Source organism: Colias croceus, chromosome 5 (assembly GCF_905220415.1).
Source record: "Colias croceus chromosome 5, ilColCroc2.1".
In the NCBI taxonomy this organism is placed as follows: domain Eukaryota; kingdom Metazoa; phylum Arthropoda; class Insecta; order Lepidoptera; family Pieridae; genus Colias; species Colias croceus.
Window position 1 is genome coordinate 11,954,639 of NC_059541.1, and position 19,187 is coordinate 11,973,825.

The window sequence follows — 19,187 nt, forward strand, 5'->3', positions numbered from 1 at the left end:
AACACATTGATATCAAATATCATTTTTTGAGGGAGTCTGTTGAAAATAAGATTATAAGTATTAAATATATGTGTACTAGCGATATGCCAGCTGATATTTTTACAAAATCACTTTGTGCAAGCAAGCATTATAAATGTATTAAAGCTCTGGGAATTAATGATTGTTTATAATTGTATTGTATATGTGTTGTATTTGGTTTCATGTGATGTAGTGGGGGTGTTGTTTTTAATCTATGGACATCAAATGAAACCTACGTCATCTAGTGAATAAGAGAGTGAAGAATGTAATTCGTTTTGTGACTGTATGAATTGTATCAATGTATCGGTTCATTCGTTCTTGCTCATTAGTCATTAAAATACTTGCCTCTCGTTCGCAATCAGATACACGTTGTTTTATTTTATTAATAGTTTTCATTCGGTGTTTCTCATAATTTCAAGCTGAAAAACGAGAAAAATATTTGGAAAACGTTTACAGACGTACAGCAGATTATACCGGTGAGATTCCATTTATTTTTGCTCAGTACTACGTAAAATAGAATATTCCATTAGTGACCAGTGTTTAATGTACGTATCTATGGCGATTATTACGTTTTTGAAATTTAATTTGAGGTTATTTGTATGTAAACAAAAACTAGTTTTTATAGTGCGACCAGCACAATTTGAGTCAAGAAGTTATATCCAATCCAACCAGCCTTAAATAGTATAGTGATAACTATTTTCATACAGCTATCTATGAATCCTTACTTGCTACTTACTAGAGTGGACGCAGGGATCCAAAGTGAGTCTTGGCCTCCGACATAAAAAAAAATAGTTTTAAGCTACTAAATAAATATTATGTTAAATGTACTATTTGATTTTATTCATTTTAATTCGTTTGTTATAGGGGTTTCTGAAAGCACAGTACGCAGGATAGTGGAGCAAGGGAGTAAAAATGAAGGAGAATATCTACAAAAAATAAATAAAAATACATATGTAGTTTTCAAATCACCTTGTTTTTTTTACCTGACGGACCCAGAAGGAGCGTAATGTGTTTGAGCCTTAGGTTTGAGCTGTATGTATGTATGTTTGTTTGTTCGTATGTTTGATTCTATGTGCGCCTCTGCAGTCTAAATGGCTTGACCGATTTCTATAAACTAATTCCAAATACATTTAAGTAAAATTTGACCTAGGTAGGTCATTTAAAATACTAATGTATTTTTGTCTTCAATTTACACGATGATGAATGAAACAACTTTAAATCGCGGTATTTATTACTTTTTATTTTTTTGATTTTTATTCTATAGTATCAAGATTGCTTGCGTCGCAGTATCAGTGTTGCTATATGAGCGACGGTGGCGCCCTCATTTTTTGTCATCTCTTTTGTGTCGCACTGTATAAAAATACATACTTACATTATTTTCTTTATCACATTGTATTGAAATTCTTTTCTTTATAAAATTACATTTTAGTTTTATGACTTAGATTTTTGTGTTAAAACACGAGTCCCTAATAACAAATCCATACTAATATTATAAATGCGAAAGTAACTCTGTCTATCTGTCTGTTACTCAATAACGCCTAAACTACTGAACCAATTTGCATGAAATTTGGTATGGAGATATTTTGATACCCGAGAAAGGACATAGGCTACCTTTTACCCCGGGACATAGGATAGGTTTTATCCCGGAAATCCCACGGGAACGGGAACTATGCGGGTTTTTCTTTGACTGCGCGGGCGAAGCCGCGGGCGGAATGCTAGTATAAAAACATACATAATCATATTACTCACTTTCATACATTTTATCGACTCGTTCTTTCATAAAAATATTTCAGTTTTAAGACTTATTTTTCATGTTTAAACACGAGTACTCAACAATTAACATAAACTTTTTCATACAAACTTAGCATGCGCATGCGCAATGTAACTTTTTGCGATGTATATACGCGTAATTAAAAGTTGTAATTTAAACAATAAAAATGCAATTAAATGTTCGAACAAACGTAATTTATTGAAGAACAAACGTAAATCTGTATTTATTTCTGTATTTATTTCCTAAACGTAAATCTATCTGTATTTATCTGTAATTATTTTACTAATGATATGGAAAAATATTAATAAATTTGATTGAGGGGGCTAACCAAACGGTACGTTTTTAATTACAGTGAAAGTTAAGTGAGACATCAAGGGACCTGCAATGTCGTTTAACTTATAGAGGTATTCCACTTACCCAGTGTCCCAGATATACAGGTATAAATAAATATATCTGTCTCATTTTCAGAGGGTTCCATTAATAGAGGTGAGAATACAGGTTATTTCAGTTATACAAGTGCGATCATTAAAAAAAAAACGGTATGATAGTAAAGCGAAACTAAAACTGAAGGTAATTGAAGCTCAAAATTTGTAGTTACGTACTTGGAATTACGGGTGGAATTTGTGGGTAGAATAAGAATGAGTAAACAAACAATGTTATCTCAGTTACAGAGGTTTATGCATATAAAATTTACTCGCTGTCTCAGTTATAGAGGTAACTATGAAAGAGTTATAGAGGTAAATATATAAAAAAAAAAAAGGTCCCACTTAACCAAGTTTCACTGTAATTATTTTTAAATAAACAATTAAGGAACAAACAATTATTTATAGCGAACAATCAAAAACAAACCATGAACTAACGATATCTTAATATATATAAATCTCGTGTCACAATGTTTTTCCTCAATGGACTCCTAAACCACTTAACCGATTATAATAAAATTCGCACACCATGTGCAGTTCGATCCAACTTGAGAGATAGGATAGTTTAAACATGTAGGTACCACGGGCGAAGCCGGGGCGGACCACTAGTGACCTAGGGACTAGGACTAGGGACACTAGGGACCACCACAAAAAATTATATACGTAGGTACTCTTACCATAGCATTAAAAATATCATGCTATCTGCAACTGTTTTCATCAAGGTTTTAATCCCCTTGTATAAATAATATTATAATAAAAAAGACGTGTGGCACTCGGGGACTGCCGCGGTAAAGCTATTGTATAGCATGCCTTCAAGCCACACCTCCGTGCCCGTCTGAGTGGGGAGCGTGAGGGTTTTTTCGTTATGGAATTTCTGGATTCGGTCCCCGCGCTCAAGGCCCGCGATAGAAGCTATGCAATAGCTTAAAATTTTGTCAATACCCGTGGCACTCAATACTGATTATTCCTTTAAAAAAAAGAAATGTCAATGTCATCTGTCAATGTCACTCAAATGTCTCGATGCGGATAGTGGACACGTCTCACCGAATAGCGTATAATAAAACAATTTAAAATCTGTGTATTTCGTCATTTTTGTATTGGATTATTCATTTTCTTCATAATATACTATAAAGTATCATTAGTACAGAGAAGGAAACCCTAAAATAAAGGTATGTAAATTGCATATTTCATATGTGTCTTATCAAAAATAATTTCATGTTACAGCTATGTTTCTATTAAAGTATTAGATAAAGTATTTGTACTGCGATGGCAAGAGCTTAATAATTGAATGACAATAGTTGATGAGCCTCGTTACGATTGATAAATCTATATAAATGTACCTTTTCAGAATCATGGGGGGAGTAGAACAACCCTGTTATACTTTGATTAATTTTCCAACCGATTCGGAGCCTTACAATGAGATGCAGCTTAAAATTGACCTTGGTAAGTTGATTTTTTAATACATGCCACTATTCAATTTAATATGTATAATAAGTGTATTAAATTATTTCATCAATATGTCAAAAGGCAAAACATTTGTATCAATAAAAACATACTCAAGAAGTAATATACTAACTTTTACATATTGGACCCCATTTTATATTAACTTCCCATGTTTCAGAAAAGGGAGATATTAAAAAGAAAATAGAAGCTCTGAAAAAGACAATTGGAATTATTCTATCTGGAGAAAAGATACCTGGCCTTTTGATGATAATCATCAGGTTTGTCCTGCCGCTACAGGATCATACCATCAAGAAACTATTGTTGATCTTCTGGGAGATTGTCCCGAAGACCACACCTGATGGCAAGCTGATGCAAGAGATGATTCTTGTCTGTGATGCTTATAGAAAGGTAATGTTTACTGAAAAGTTGATGAAGTATAACATGATTATTTTTATTTCATTTTATGATTGATGAAGAGTATTTTTAATGAACATAATGCATGCTTATTTTATAAGAATGTAATGAAGTTCAAAACCTGTTAAAAATAAACAAACATTTGTTTACATTGTTAAAAATGCAACTTATGTCCAAATATTGTTTAAATAATTAATTTAAAATTCTATAATACATTTTTAGGACTTGCAACACCCCAACGAGTTCTTGCGTGGATCCACCCTGCGTTTCCTCTGCAAGCTGAAGGAGCCTGAGCTCCTGGAGCCCCTGATGCCAGCGATCAGGACATGCCTGGAACACAGACATTCTTACGTGAGGAGGAATGCTGTTCTTGCGATTTTCACTATTTACAGGTGAATTAAATGATTGACATATTAAAATTTCAAATGAATGTACCAGATTACATTTTGATAAATCTATCTGATTTTAATAAATTTTAAATATTCAAAATAATTATAACTCATCCTAAGTTGTTGAATGCAGCAAATGTGTGTATCCTACTAAGGGGCCATCCATAAAGTACGTCACACTAATTTCATGAGATTTTGAGCACCCCCCCGTCCTTGTCACAGGTGGTCACATTTCTAAGACCCCCCCCTCCCTAGTGTGACGTCACATGTTTTGCAATTTAACATCGAAAAATTATTAAATTAAAACAGCAGTTCCGAAATTAGTTTTATTTCCATTTAAATTAAGTACTTTTTTATGAAATCAACATAATATCAAATATTTGAAACAATAACAAAAAAATAAACTAATGTTATTCATTAGTTTATTTTTTTGTTATTGTCATAATATATTAATTGTCAACAAAACAATTTAAACCGTATTGCCCTAAAGATAGAGTTGGACATATTTTTTAGTTTAATTTATATTTCAAATTACGCGATTAGTACCTCTAGATTTTTAAATGTGACGTCACGAAACTTAAGACCCCTCCCACCCCTTGTCACACCGTGTCACACTTTGTCGACCCCCTCCCCCCCTCTTTACGTGTGACGTACTTTATGGATGGCCCCTAATAAATAAAATGTGAAAGAGGATTGATGTATCTATGTTTGTTGCTTCTTTACGAAAAAACTAGTATAGAGAAGTTAAGATTGACATTATTCTATAAAAATGTAACAATTCGACATTGTCAGAAACTTTGAATTCCTCATTCCTGACGCTCCGGAGCTGATAGCGAACTTCCTGGAAACGGAGCAGGATATGTCGTGCAAGCGTAACGCCTTCCTCATGCTGCTGCATGCTGACCAGGAGCGAGCGCTCTCTTACCTGTCGTCCAGATTGGACAGTGTGCATGGGTTCGGAGATATTCTGCAATTGGTGATTGTGGAGCTGATCTACAAGGTAAGATTTATATTTTGAGGTTTTTTCTGCCATGAAGATGATTTTTTATTCTAATTACATATTTATATATAAGGTATTTTTGCAACTTGGAAAAAAAACATTTTCTATTTAAAAATAGCTTTCTGGCTCTTTTCTGTTGTAACTCTGAACCAGATTATAAATTCTATGTATTTTGATGACTCAAAGCAAATTTTGATACATGTTTGAATGACCTTAAGAAATAATTGTATGCTCTAATGCCACAATTGAGTATTCGAATAAAAAAAAATTATTGATTTTTTTATGTATTTTAAAACCTTACTATTAATAATATTGATATTTAATGCAAAAAAACTCTAAAAAAATTTTTTTTCAATTAATTATAAGCAATTAAATATTGATGAAATTTAAATTAAAATCACGTGACTATAAACGCGCCATGACTGGTCACCATAGATGTGACATCAAAATGCTGTATACGTTTTTCTATCAACTGCAATGTGTTAAAACTAACATTATGACGTCACACGCGTCCGGGTGACGCTTCGGGAGTTGTCGGTGTTTTTTCGGTACTGGATTCAAAGACTAATTTTTATTTTGAAATAACTTTTGAATTATTGCAAAAAAAAATTTAAAAAAATAGTTTTGTTATAAAACTAATATATAATCTTTCCATTTAGCACAAAAAAAATTTTTATTCAAATACTCAATTGATATTTTTGCTAGCTGTGCAAATGGTATCCTGGACCTCTGTAGCAGCATGTCCTTGGATGCATGTAGTTGTAGTCATTTTTTATGTATTGTTACTAAATTTAATGTATGTTTTGTTTTAATTACTGTAAGTACAATGAATAATTCTGTTTAAATGAATAAATAAATAAATACAGGTGTGCCACGCGAACCCGGGCGAGCGGTCGCGGTTCATCCGCACGGTGTACGGGCTGCTGAACGCGCCGAGCGCCGCCGTGCGCTACGAGGCGGCCGGCACGCTCATCACGCTGTCCAACGCGCCCGCTGCGCTCAAGGTCAACTTTAACATTACAAATATTTAAAAAAAAAACTAATCTAATATATGTAGATTACATAGATGTATAATTATTATTTTCCCAATTCCAAAAAGTTTTTTAATTTTTGTGATTTTTCTAAAGCTTTCGAATATGTAGAACACAAAACATTATCAACAAAATGAAATTTTTGTGGAATTATAAATAATACACGAGATTTGACAGCCTCTTTCTATCGCATCGTTACAAACTTCAAAATGTTTCTTTTGGAGGCCATACCTCTCCTAGCGCAGTTATGCAAATTGGTGTCCCACAAGGTTCTATTCTAGATCCGGGTTTATTTTCTGTATATTATGTAAATGATTTAGTATTTAATATTATTCAGGCTTGTTTATTTGCTGATGACACTTCTTTGATTTAAAAGGAAAACAAATTAAGACATAAATTTATCGACTACAAAGTGGTAAACAGCTTATAATTTATTTCTAAACGATAAAAAAAACGTTACAGATAATAAAAGCATGATTTTTTTGCTAATAAATAATTATTTCAACAGGCAGCAGCGGCGTGCTACATTGATTTGATTGTAAAGGAGAGCGACAACAACGTGAAGCTGATAGTGGTGGGCAAGCTGAGTGCTCTCCGTGCGGAGGGCGGGGAGGGTGCTGCTAGAGCACTGCCGGACCTCGCTATGGACGTGCTGAGAGTGCTTGCCGCTTCGGATTTAGATGTGCGCAGGCACACCTTGCAACTTGGTGAGTTATATGATCTTGTAAACTGGGGATTGTAGGATTTTTTTTGGAATAGTAAATACATCTGGTTTTGTCTGGTGTCAACTGCTTTTTTTGTGAAAGTGATTGTGTTGCGTGATATTATTGAAGTAAAACTTCTTTAGGCGCGTTGAAAGTAAAATTTCAAGGTCGCGTCATGGCAATATCGTCAAGTCATAGCAATATCGTCACGTAATGGAATAAGGCGACGATTTTAGTATCTTTGAATCTTACCAAAGAAGTTTTACTACTTACACGTATGCGCGGTACACGCCCTTTTTTTCAAATAGGTATAATCTTTTATATGATTTGTTTGTGTATCAGCGTTGGAGTTGGCGACGCCGCGTCACGCGGAGGAGCTGGTGGGCGTGCTGCGCAAGGAGGCTGCGCGCGCGCACAGCGCGGACCACGACGACGCGCACAAGTACCGCCAGCTGCTCGTGCGCGCGCTGCACCGCGCCGCCACCAAGGTACCCTCAAATATTGTTATTATTTTAGAAACAAACAGTCATATACATAAAGAAATACAATCAAAATACATAAACATACCTATAGTTTCATTTTTTTAACTAGTTATTGTAATATTACAAATTACAATATACCATTACTATTATGTATGCCAAAAATCAAACATAATAAACTAACTATATATTGCATTATTGCGCTGCTTATTTTGTATTTTAAGTAACTCAAATTAATGTTTGTAAGTTGCTGGTACTGATATTGATATTGATTATTGCTGGTATTGATTTTTCTTCACTCACAATCAGTCGCTCACTTAGTAAATACCTCTATAACTGAAATTCATTATTTATGTCACTAAAAACTATAATTTACTGTTACTCGTTTAAATACTGCTCTTAAAACAATTGTAACCGATGTTGTTTTAAAAATGAAACGAGGATTTCGAACAGCTTTTTAATTTTTTTCTTTAGAACTTAGTTACATTACCTGTAACATCGTCACACAGTACAGAGAAGAGAGCGAGCGAGTGAACATAGGAACGAATGAACAAAACATACTTCAAACTAATACAGACTAATAAATTTATAATACAGACAATATAAACATTGCCATATAAAACAACAGTAACCATATAAATTTATAAAGAATAGAAAAAATTCGATCACGAGGCGGGACTAGAACCCGCATCCTTTCGCGCCATTCCGGGGCGGATGCCTCACCAACTCAGCCACTCGTGACCCGCCCCTGGCTGAGTTGCTGCTGCTGAGTGGCTGAGTTGGTGAGGCATCCGCCCCGGAATGGCGCGAAAGGATGCGGGTTCGAGTCCCGCCTCGTGATCGAATTTTTTCTATGCTTTATAAATTTATATCTATAAAGCATTTGAATGCCATAAAACCAAAAATATAAATTCAACTGTAACCATTTCAAGCAATGCACATTGAATTTTTTGAAATATTTCAATTTGCATAAAATTATCGCCCCTAGCCAATGGAAACTTGCACTAATATTATTATTCCGCACAGTTCCCCGAGGTGGCGGGCAGCGTGGCCCCGGCGATGGTGGAGATGCTGGGCGACGGCAGCGAGGCGGCCGCGCACGACGTCATGCTGTTCCTGCGCCACGCGCTGCACTCCTTCCCCGACCTCGCCTCGCAGGTCTACTCGGTGAGACTTAGTACACTGGTCACTTGGCACTTCGGACATTTAGCACTAGCCACCTGGCACTCGCCTGTATACCTGGTACTTGCTATACGGCACTTGCCACATGGCACTTGCCACATGGCACTTGCCTACATGGCACTTGCCTACATGGCACTTGCCACATGACACTTGCCACATGGCACTTTCCACATGGCACTTGGCACATGTTATTTGGTACTCTCCATTAGTGACACAGCATTTACTACTTACGCGTGTCACTAGCCTGGTGACACTTACGACATCTAACTTAACATTTACCTCTTTCAACATGATTAATGATTTGTGTACTGAATTGATACTTTTGTAAATCATTACTACCTCTTTATCTTATTCTTGAAAAGACTGATCAAACAGTCCAGACACATCCAGTTATTTAAAATCCTACTGACAAATGTAACATTTGAGTTTTGATACTTTCCAAATTCCACATATACCACAATTAGTATCAAATATTTTTTCCCTTAAATAAAATTTTCCCCGTAGAAACTTCTAGAATGCGTGAGCAACATTCGCGTCGGTAAGATCGCTCGCTCAGCGCTGTGGTTGTTGGCGGAATTCGCCGACACAGAAGAAAGGGCTTTAGCCGCACTTGAGATTCTTGATAACGTCATACCAGCGGCTAAAAATGCTGATGCAAAGGTATGTCTTTTTTAACTCCTTCTAATATGTATGTTTATTTTGTCAATTAGACATAAAAATGTGTATTGTGTTGTGTTTATGTATTTGTTTTCAGGACTTTGCTTCTTTTAAGTGTTGTGATGTATGGTTATTAAAATTAAGTTATATTTATTTGTTGTAAGATTGCTCAAATGTTTTCCAATTGATAAACGAAATTTTAATGGTAAAAGCTTTAGCATAAGAAATGATAAAAATGCCAAGCACACGCGTCAAAAGTGAAATTTCTTTGACAAGATTTAAAGATACCAAAACTCCATGACGTGACGATATTGCTATGATGCGACCTTGAAAGTTTACTCTCAACGCGCCTGAAGAAGTTTCACTTCAAAAATTAATTCGCAGGAGGAGGAACCAGAGAAAGCAAGCAAACAACCGGAGGCACCGGCTCGTCAATTAGTTACAAGTGACGGAGCGTATGCCACACAATCTGCTTTCAACTTGCCGCAGTGAGTATTTTCCTATTTTTCTATTTTCTGGTTGTGTGGTACTTATTTGGGTATCTTTAACTTTAATGTATTAAATTAGGAAATTCATAGAGGTTGATTAAAAGTGGGCCAAAAGTTGATCCTTGGTGAACTCCAACGTTTATCTTAAATGATTTACTAAACCCAGCAGCAAATTTTATTGTTGATTTTATTTACGTTTTCATCCATATTTTGCATTATTTTCTCAAAAATCTCTGGTACTTTTTGTAGTATGATTTTCTATCCAATTTTTTGTGCACACTATCAAACGCTTTTTCTAAATCAATGCGGGCAATTTGTAAAAATTATTAGTTGATTTGCTGCAGTAAAATCAAACTGATTACGGTAAATTAAATGTATTACGGCGCTTTAAAAATATATGGATATTTTTGCCAACCCACTATTAATTAATTGGCATGATGGTTGATTATGTACTTTGAAGTGTGTTAAAGTTGAATCCGTAAGTGGTATGTGAAGTTCTGTTGTGACTACAAACTTGACCGGTATTCTTGACGTTGTATAATTTCGACGCTCTAATTAACTTGAATGTCCGTCTGACAATTGACCTGTTTTCTTGACGTTGTATAATTCGACTGCTCTAATTTACTTTATATTTAGGGCGTCAACAACCGACACAAAAGAGGGTCTATCTACCGCAATCCGCGCAGGCGACAGTTTCACAGCAGCCTGCGCCTGCTCCGCGCTGTGCAAGCTGGCGCTGCGCTTGCCGCCCGCGAGACGTGCGCACGCGCTGCGGCTGGCCGCGCAGCTGCTGGCGTACCACAAGCTCGGTGAGTGGGGGGAGGGGGAATAATTAATTAAAAAAAAATGTTTTACATTGTTGGTTTGCAGACCTGACAGGATTTTTTTATTTTTATCATTCATAAAGTTTGTTTTCTGACAGCCAATACTTGAAAACAAGAATTGGCGAAATCAGTCCAGATGTTTTCACACGTCATCCCGAGTCCTGACCGATAAATTTTTCTATACTTAAACATATTTGCAAATAATTTTAGGCATTATTCCCTTCCCTCAATACTTGACCACTACAAAAAAGGAAGGCTTACAAAACAGCAAACACGTTTTAATTTTCTTTTATCTTTTAGAGGGTGCGAACGGTCTAACAGCGGACGACATCGAGCACGCAGCGGTGTGCATACGCGCGGGCGCTGAACGACCGCCCACCATCACCGGAGCGTTGTTGACTTCGTCTCGACAAGCACTAGCTGCATTACTGGCTCTGCCTGACCGTGCGCAGCCTGAATTGTTGCCTGAGGTTGAGGTAAGGGAGGATTAAGTGGAAATAAATATAGAAGGATAGTGCAGTGTTTTACATTTTGGTCCTTCGAGCCGGATTGATAAGTTTTCGTTTTGCTACTGGATTTAGTGAACAAATTGTGGTAATCATCAGAGTTAGTCATCAACATTAAGCCAACTTTCATATACATAATATATTTAATAATCGATGAATCAATTATTAATCAATCATAATATACGCAATAATCTAATTGAATGCCAAATTATTACTCCTGTTGATCTTAGCGTGATAATATATAAACCTTCCCTTTCCACAATAAATGGGCTATCTAACACCGAAAGAATTATTCAAATCGGACCAGTAGTTACTATCGGACCAGTAGTAGGTAGTACCAAACAAACAAACAAACTCTTCAGCTTTATAATATTAGTATTTATAGAAACAACAACTCACTGTTAAAAACCAATAGAATTTTTTAGTCCTTCGGTCCGGTTTTATAAGTGTTTTTTTTTTGCAGGCGGATCGTGCGTTGACAGTAGAGAAGCGCGTGGAAGTGGAGCGCGGTATAGCGTTCGGTGCGCTCGCCGGGGCCGCCACCGCGCACCAACACGACATGTTCGAGCTCTCGCTCAACAGGGCTGTGCAGGGTGAGCACACACACACACACACACACACACACATTCAAACACGTACACACACATCGTTTCACATTCACAGAAATGCGCCACGCAGATAAACATTAAATATTCACACACACACACACGCACATATATCCACCGCGCAGTCAAGACATTAAACATTAAATTGCCACGCCGACGGAAACGTTAAACATCCACACACGCACTTACCCACAAATGCACAACACACACAGATAAGGATAAATGCACTTACACACAAATACGATATGCAGACAGAAACACTAAAAATGCACATAGAAACATAAAACATCCATACACGCACTTACCTACAAATGCACAACACACACAGATAAGGATAAATGCACATACACACAAATACGATATGCAGACAGAAACACTAAAAATGTACAAAGAAACATTAAACATCCATATACGCACTTACCCACAAATGCACAACACACACAGATAAGGGTAAATGCACTTACACACAAATACGATATGCAGACAGAAACACTAAAAATGTACATAGAAACATTAAACATCCACACACGCACTAACTCACAAATGCACAACGCACACAGATAAGGAACATGGATAAACGCACTTACACACAAATACGATATGCAGACAGAAACACTAAACATTTACACAGAAATATTAAACATTCACATACGCATTTTCACATTTGAAATGTTAATTATAGGAAAATATTAATTTATTCATTGTAGTGATGCCGATATGGGTGTTCGTTTAGTTTTGAAACTCGCATTCAAAATGTTTGCTTCTTGTAAATATTAACAACTGATTATTTTACTTTCTACCCCACGCTTGATTCACTTATTAATTCGTGTTGAATCCTTAGTCTCACGATTGTAAGATATAATTTAACATCAAATTATCTAAATAACCCATTCCCGTATCCAGGCCGTCCATCAGCAAGCAGCACGTCGGGCGGCAAGTTGTCCCGCGTGCGGCAGCTGACGGGTTTCTCAGACCCGGTGTACGCGGAGGCGATAGTGGCGGTCAACCAGTACGATATCGTGCTTGACGTGCTCGTTGTTAATCAGACTGGTGAGTTTTCGATCAAATAATCGTTAGCGTCCTATTTAAAATTTAAATGTTCGTCCAGTGCAGTTCTGAAAACTGAGGATTTTAAATTATTTTATATTTAAGTCGTTAATAATGTAGTTTGTCATTCGATTAATGGATTATTTGCATTTTGTTAGATTTAATTTTAAACCATGACACTTGAGCTTTTATATTTTGAAAAAATTGTATTATTTAATGTCCAGTTTTAGTTATTCTTCAGATCGTCAGAAATGATTAAACAAATGTTTCATGGAACAAAAAACAATTAAAATATATTGCGTTATATAAGACAAATCATTATCATACATAAGCAACAATAATGGTTCAAGTAGGGTCCCTTGAGGAACTCCATGTCTGTTTTATTCATATGTGGACTTATATGCAACCATCTTGGTCTTTGTCAATATTTATTATTTCTTCATATTGTTTTCTATGTGCCAGATAGGTTTTTATCAAATTCTAGGAGCATTTATGTGTGAAGATATTGTGATTTACTAAGTCAAATGTTTTCAAGAGATCAAGGACATGTTTTATTACCTGCGATTTTTTATCGACATTCTCTGAAACTGTTTTAATCACTGAAAACATTGCCGACGTAGTAGATATATTAATCAAAAAACTATTTTCTAGTGTTGATTACATTTTTATATTAGTTAAATATATATATAACATTTATTTCAGGTAACAGACAATAAATTGTACAGACCCATAGAATAAATACCTTACAGACTAACATACATATAATATTTTATAACTAAAACTATTAAGCACTACACTATATACAATTCACGGCACTGGCAGTGTCATATTTCGCTGAATGGGCTTCGGCTGGATGTTGCGAAGCCGCCCGCAAAACCGCCGGAACACGACACCACGGGGCCAGAACTCCTCGCTCATGAAGATCGACAGCTGCTCGCTCGGTACACGCACAACAAATGAATTAAAATTCAAATTATTGCGTGGCTCCAGGCGCTGGACCCTCACGATAAACTTGGTCTTAACCCGCACATACTCCACTACATCAGAAGCTTGGGTGGAGTGGTGCAGGCGGGACACGTACAGCTGCGTCGTCGGTATGGCGGGCCGCAGCAGGTGGTTGTTACCGGTCGGGGCGGTACCGCACTTGTTGGAGGAGGGCTTCTTTAAAGGGCGACAATGCTTCCTATTAATTGTAACCCGATGTGTGTTGCGTGTTCCCGGAGGACACGCTAACTATTTATTAGAAAACTTCTTTTAATTATTTTTAATTAATTAAAGGGCGATAATTTTCCCTTTTAAATATGTATAACATGTTGTCCGTTGGCAGAGGACACGCTGCAGAACTGCACGGTGGAGCTGGCGACGCTGGGCGAGCTGCGGCTGGTGGAGCGGCCGGCGCCGCTGGTGCTGGCGCCGCGGGACTTCGCCACCATCCGCGCGCACGTCAAGGTCGCCTCCACTGAGAACGGCATCATCTTCGGCAACATCGGTACGTGCTGCTGCGGGTGGACACGCACGTGCTGCTCGTTAGTACGTCTACGCGAGTGCAGACACATCACTATTAGGTGGCATTGAGATAATATTACTACGTATGGAGGAGACACCACGAACAAAATCTGTGCGCCAATTTTTTTGCTCTGAGTTATAAAAATTATTATCTAGTTAGGTACTTACCGATGAAAGTTCCTTTGCACTTTTCCGTATTATTTGTGCAATGTTGTAATACACACGAAGGCATGTTTGATGCGTTTCACTTTAAAACAAATAAAAAATGAGCGTGCAGTTACGCCATATGGCTTATGTTGAGCGGAACATAAGTGATGTAGGCGGTGTCGTCTCCATATGTATATCTCAATGTTAGGTGGCAGGATTATCTGAACTACTAGATGGAGAGGCGGACCGCTCTGTACAAGCAAGTCCAGAACAGAATTCTATACCGTGTAATCCCAGTCTTTTTTTGCCAAGCAAGCGTCAAAGTTCATTGGATACATTTTTTGTATCTTACACAAATAATGCCTATACTTGCGTGATACGTAAGTAAAAGTCACTAAGAACAGAATAAAAAAATCGCTGTTTGTATAAATTAATTTAGATATAATAATTGACACACGTATCATAATTTATTCAAGTTTATTATATTTTTTACATTAATTATATAAGAATACCAACATATGTATTTGTTTTCTCTGGTGACATTATACATCCGTCGTAACATTCACAATAAAAGTGATAACGTTGACAGTGCTAATGACGAAGATATTGATTATAACGATGGTGATGATAATGATAATCATGATATTATTGACGATGGTGCCAGTGTACGAGGTGATATAATTAATGATGATGACAAACATAGTAATAATGATATTGTTAATAATGCTCCCAGTGCATGATGTGTCGTTATTGATGGCGACGATGATGATGATAATAAAGATATTGTTTATGACGCTCCCAGTGCATGATGTGTCGTTATTGATGGCGACGATGATGATGATAGTAATGATATTATTGTTAATGTGCACAGTGTACGTGTAGATATTAATCATGATGACGTCGATGATACTGATAATTACAATACAGGGCTAGTTTTCAATGACCAGCCAAAATTTAAAATTAAGATCTAGATATTAAGCCAAAGGTACATTTTTTTAGCCAAAGGTTTATTGTCGAATAAAAAAGAAAAAAATAATAGCATTCATTTGAAAATGTCTTAAAAATTTCCTAAATCGTAAACACGCGATAAGTTCAACGACCTCGCTCGTGCAAGCCGCCAGAATCTATGCACTTGTGTGCGTGCGCGCATCGCCAAATTTATGTGTGTGCTAACTTCTACCTATCTAGGTTGTTGAACTGAATTGTGCTTTTGTGCACACGTTCACTTTTTAGTGGCGGACAGGAATGAAATCTAATTGAAAAAAAAAAAACTTTTTTTTTTTTCATTAGATCGAAAGTGTTATCGATTCTGAGCCATTTCTGAAAATTTGGCCGGTCATTGAAAACTAACCCTGTATAAAAGATAATATTATATACAGTGTACGAGGTGTCGGGCGCGTCGCTGGACCGCGGCGTGGTGGTGCTGAACGACATCCACATCGACATCGTGGACTACATCCAGCCCCACGCCTGCTCCGATGCAGACTTCCGCACCATGTGGGCGGAGTTCGAGTGGGAGAACAAGGTGGGAGAGGGGTTTACTGATTCTAGTTATGTTATATATTCTTTATTGCACACAATTTTTAATTTACAATACAAGGACATTAGAAGCAATTGGCGGCTTTATTGCTAAATAGCAATTTCTTCCAAGCAACCAGTACAAAGCATGAAATATACAGTTACAAATATGGGAAGATAGTGTACACATAACAAGCAAATAAATAATTAATACAAAAAACATACAAATCAAAATAAACGAAAAAAAAACAAACAATATCAAAAACATTAAAAATAAAACACAACAAAGAAAAACAGCACAGAAAATTAGCAGGTTTGCAAATAATGATTCTTTACCATATTTTTAAAGGACTCAAGCGATTGAGCTTTCCTAATGCTGGTGGGTAGATCATTCCAAAGTTGCACAGCTTTAACAGTAAAAGAAGCGTTAAAAAATTTAGTTGAGTGAACAGGAACACGTAGCATTAGGTTATCATTTGATCGTAGGTTCAAACTCCTGCCAGATAAAAATTCAAAGTTATCTTTTAAATAGCAAGGAATACGAGGATCAAATAGTATGCAGTACAGGAGCGAGAGGACATGAGCATTCTAATTCGTTTTGTAGTCGTGGTGGTGGGAAAGTCTTTAAAATAATACAATAGAGTTATTCATTGTGGCATAAACGTTTAAATAAAATGAAAATAGTAAAGAACGAATGTAAAATATAACAATGATGATTTGATGTTACTTGCATAAACTAGTGATCGTGGTGCGATGATAGTATTCAGTACTAAATGGAAGAAATTCATTAGAATATGACGAGTGATACAACACAATTTAAATAACAATTTATAGACACGATATTTATTAAGTAATAAATCGATTGCGGTGCGTTTGTCTTGGTAATGTATTGTTTTTTCTTGAAGTATTTGCGGTAGTTGAGGGACGGAATGAAAGTCGGGTAACTTAAATACGAAATATAAATTATTTTTCACAATAATATCCAAGTTTACGAGTCATCTAATAATAATTATCTTTTTCTCAGCCAATCTCTTTTCTTAAATAAATCTATACATTTTTTTTTCTAGAAGCTAATTTCATTCATTTTATAATTACCAGGTGTCAGTAAATACCAGTATTACGGACTTGCGTGAATATTTGGACCATCTGCTCGCATCCACGAACATGAAGTGTCTCACGCCAGATAAGGTAAGTCATATTTGATTGTGGTAAAGTCTTTTTCGTATTTCTCTATATTTTTGTGTTCTGTAATAAGTTTCTTTTTTAAATTTTGAGTATATTTCAAACCAATTCAGCAAATAATTAACTTTTTCATCACAGGATGTTTCACAGTTTGTTTAACACACATTTAAATGCATGTGGCAGCACAAAAATACTTTAGCGATATTTGACCTTTCCAAAACATTTGATTCTGTGGAACATTCCATTTTGGTCCTAAAACTCAATTGCTATGTAATTATCTTTTTAGCACGAAACCAAGTAGCTGTATACGTTTACAATATGATACAAACCATTGTTGTTAATGAAAAATAATCTAGGTGATGCGTCGTTTGGTGTTCTACAGGGACCTACTTGGGGTCCATTTTTATTTTTGATAAATGTGTATTCAAGGGTATCTAATTACTTGCAGTTTATGTGTGAATAAGATCTATTCGCAGAATTTATTTCATAATTCTATTTAAAATATCGTCTAACTTATTCGTTTACAGTTACTAGTTAATAATAATCGTAAAATGATATTCATGGTGTTGAATTTGTTCCCCCCGAACGTAAAAAAGTTGCAAAGGCGTCTTAAATGGGGTATTATTACTCTGCGGCAATTTATCTATCTACTTTAAGCAGGGAGACGGTATACCTGTGGATATTTATCCATCTATTTATACACCTCCAGGCTCTATCCGGGCAATGCGGGTTCATGGCGGCGAATCTATACGCCCGTTCCATCTTCGGCGAAGATGCTCTCGCCAACCTGTCCATAGAGAGCGCTCTGCACCGCCCTAACGCGCCTGTTGTTGGACATGTCAGGATACGGGCTAAGAGCCAGGTAAGCACGAACTCGTACAAAAAAAAAAGATCGAGTGTGTCAGAAGTGAAACTTCTTTGGCAAGATTCAAAAATAACAAAATCGTCGCCTTACTCCATGGCGTGACGGTATTGCCATAACGCGACCTTGAAATTTTACTCTCAACGCGCTTGTACAGATTCACTTAAATTATTCACTGTACGTGTACTATCATTATGCAATTCAAGTCAAAAATTATTTAATCTCATAATATATTATATTTACTTAAAAATGTAAACATTTTAAAGCTTTTTTCTATACAATTTTTTTTTCTAACAGGGCATGGCACTCAGTCTCGGAGACAAGATCAATCTGATGCAGAAAGCGCCGACACACAAACAGACGGAAAATGCGATTCCCGCTGCGTAAATATATATAAATTAGGATGTAGGTTAGATTTAATATTATATCCTCGTATGGCAAGGAGTGTACTTTAAAATTTATTATAGCCAATAACATTTATAAAAAAGTATTGTCACCAATAGGACTTCAGAATAATGTTCTTTTAATTTTGTTATAACTATTCTTATTATAATATATTTTATGTCGTGCATTTAAATCATAAATTATTCAGTGTATACTTCCTTTGTCAGACATACTATTATGTTGATTGATTTATATTGATATTTTATTAATAAAATTACTTATTCGATATGTATAATTTTGTTTTATTTCTTACTTCAAAAATCATGTATTCCTGTTTCCTTCCTATTAGATTCTTCGTCAAACTTTCATCACATATTGTTTGACAGAATACTAAATATAGGTAATCGTTATAGTTGTAAAAAATACACATAATATAATAATTCTAGTATAATCTAAGCACTTTTTAACCTTTTTTTAACATCAATTATTTTTTATGACTTGAATCGTTATATTAAGGATCTCCGGAGAAAGAGCTATTTTTGAATATCTTATTAAATTGCTTATAGTTAAAAAAAATCTCAATTTCTCATTGTAATTTATACATTAAT

The 19,187-nt window shown here is 35.9% G+C and overlaps 1 protein-coding gene and 1 long non-coding RNA gene across 2 annotated transcripts; both read left to right on the plus strand.

Moving 5' to 3' along the window:
- The first annotated feature begins 402 nt into the window (after positions 1–402).
- On the plus strand, positions 403–954 carry LOC123691652. Its single transcript, XR_006751438.1, has 2 exons — positions 403–494; positions 883–954. It is a non-coding gene; the product is annotated as an uncharacterized LOC123691652 (long non-coding RNA).
- Positions 955–3,215: 2,261 nt separating this feature from the next.
- Positions 3,216–18,871, plus strand: LOC123692088 (coatomer subunit beta). The gene is made up of 20 exons (XM_045636722.1): positions 3,216–3,380; positions 3,560–3,654; positions 3,833–4,062; positions 4,291–4,460; positions 5,250–5,457; positions 6,324–6,461; positions 6,997–7,195; positions 7,535–7,680; positions 8,698–8,838; positions 9,358–9,513; positions 9,895–9,998; positions 10,635–10,807; positions 11,123–11,298; positions 11,792–11,921; positions 12,837–12,983; positions 14,308–14,469; positions 16,013–16,158; positions 17,250–17,339; positions 18,043–18,195; positions 18,493–18,871. Exons 2-20 carry the CDS (start codon positions 3,564–3,566, stop codon positions 18,580–18,582), a joined length of 2,850 nt encoding a protein of 949 aa, XP_045492678.1. The 5' UTR covers positions 3,216–3,380; positions 3,560–3,563; the 3' UTR covers positions 18,583–18,871.
- Positions 18,872–19,187: the final 316 nt, after the last annotated feature.

Coding starts and splice junctions, on each gene's coding strand:
- LOC123692088 (XM_045636722.1), top strand. CDS start 3,564: ATGGGGGGAGTAGAACAACCCTGTTATACTTTGATTAATTTTCCAACC. Junction 7,681..8,697: donor TGCACCGCGCCGCCACCAAG/GTACCCTCAAAT, acceptor TATTCCGCACAG/TTCCCCGAGGTGGCGGGCAG. Junction 9,999..10,634: donor TCTGCTTTCAACTTGCCGCA/GTGAGTATTTTC, acceptor CTTTATATTTAG/GGCGTCAACAACCGACACAA.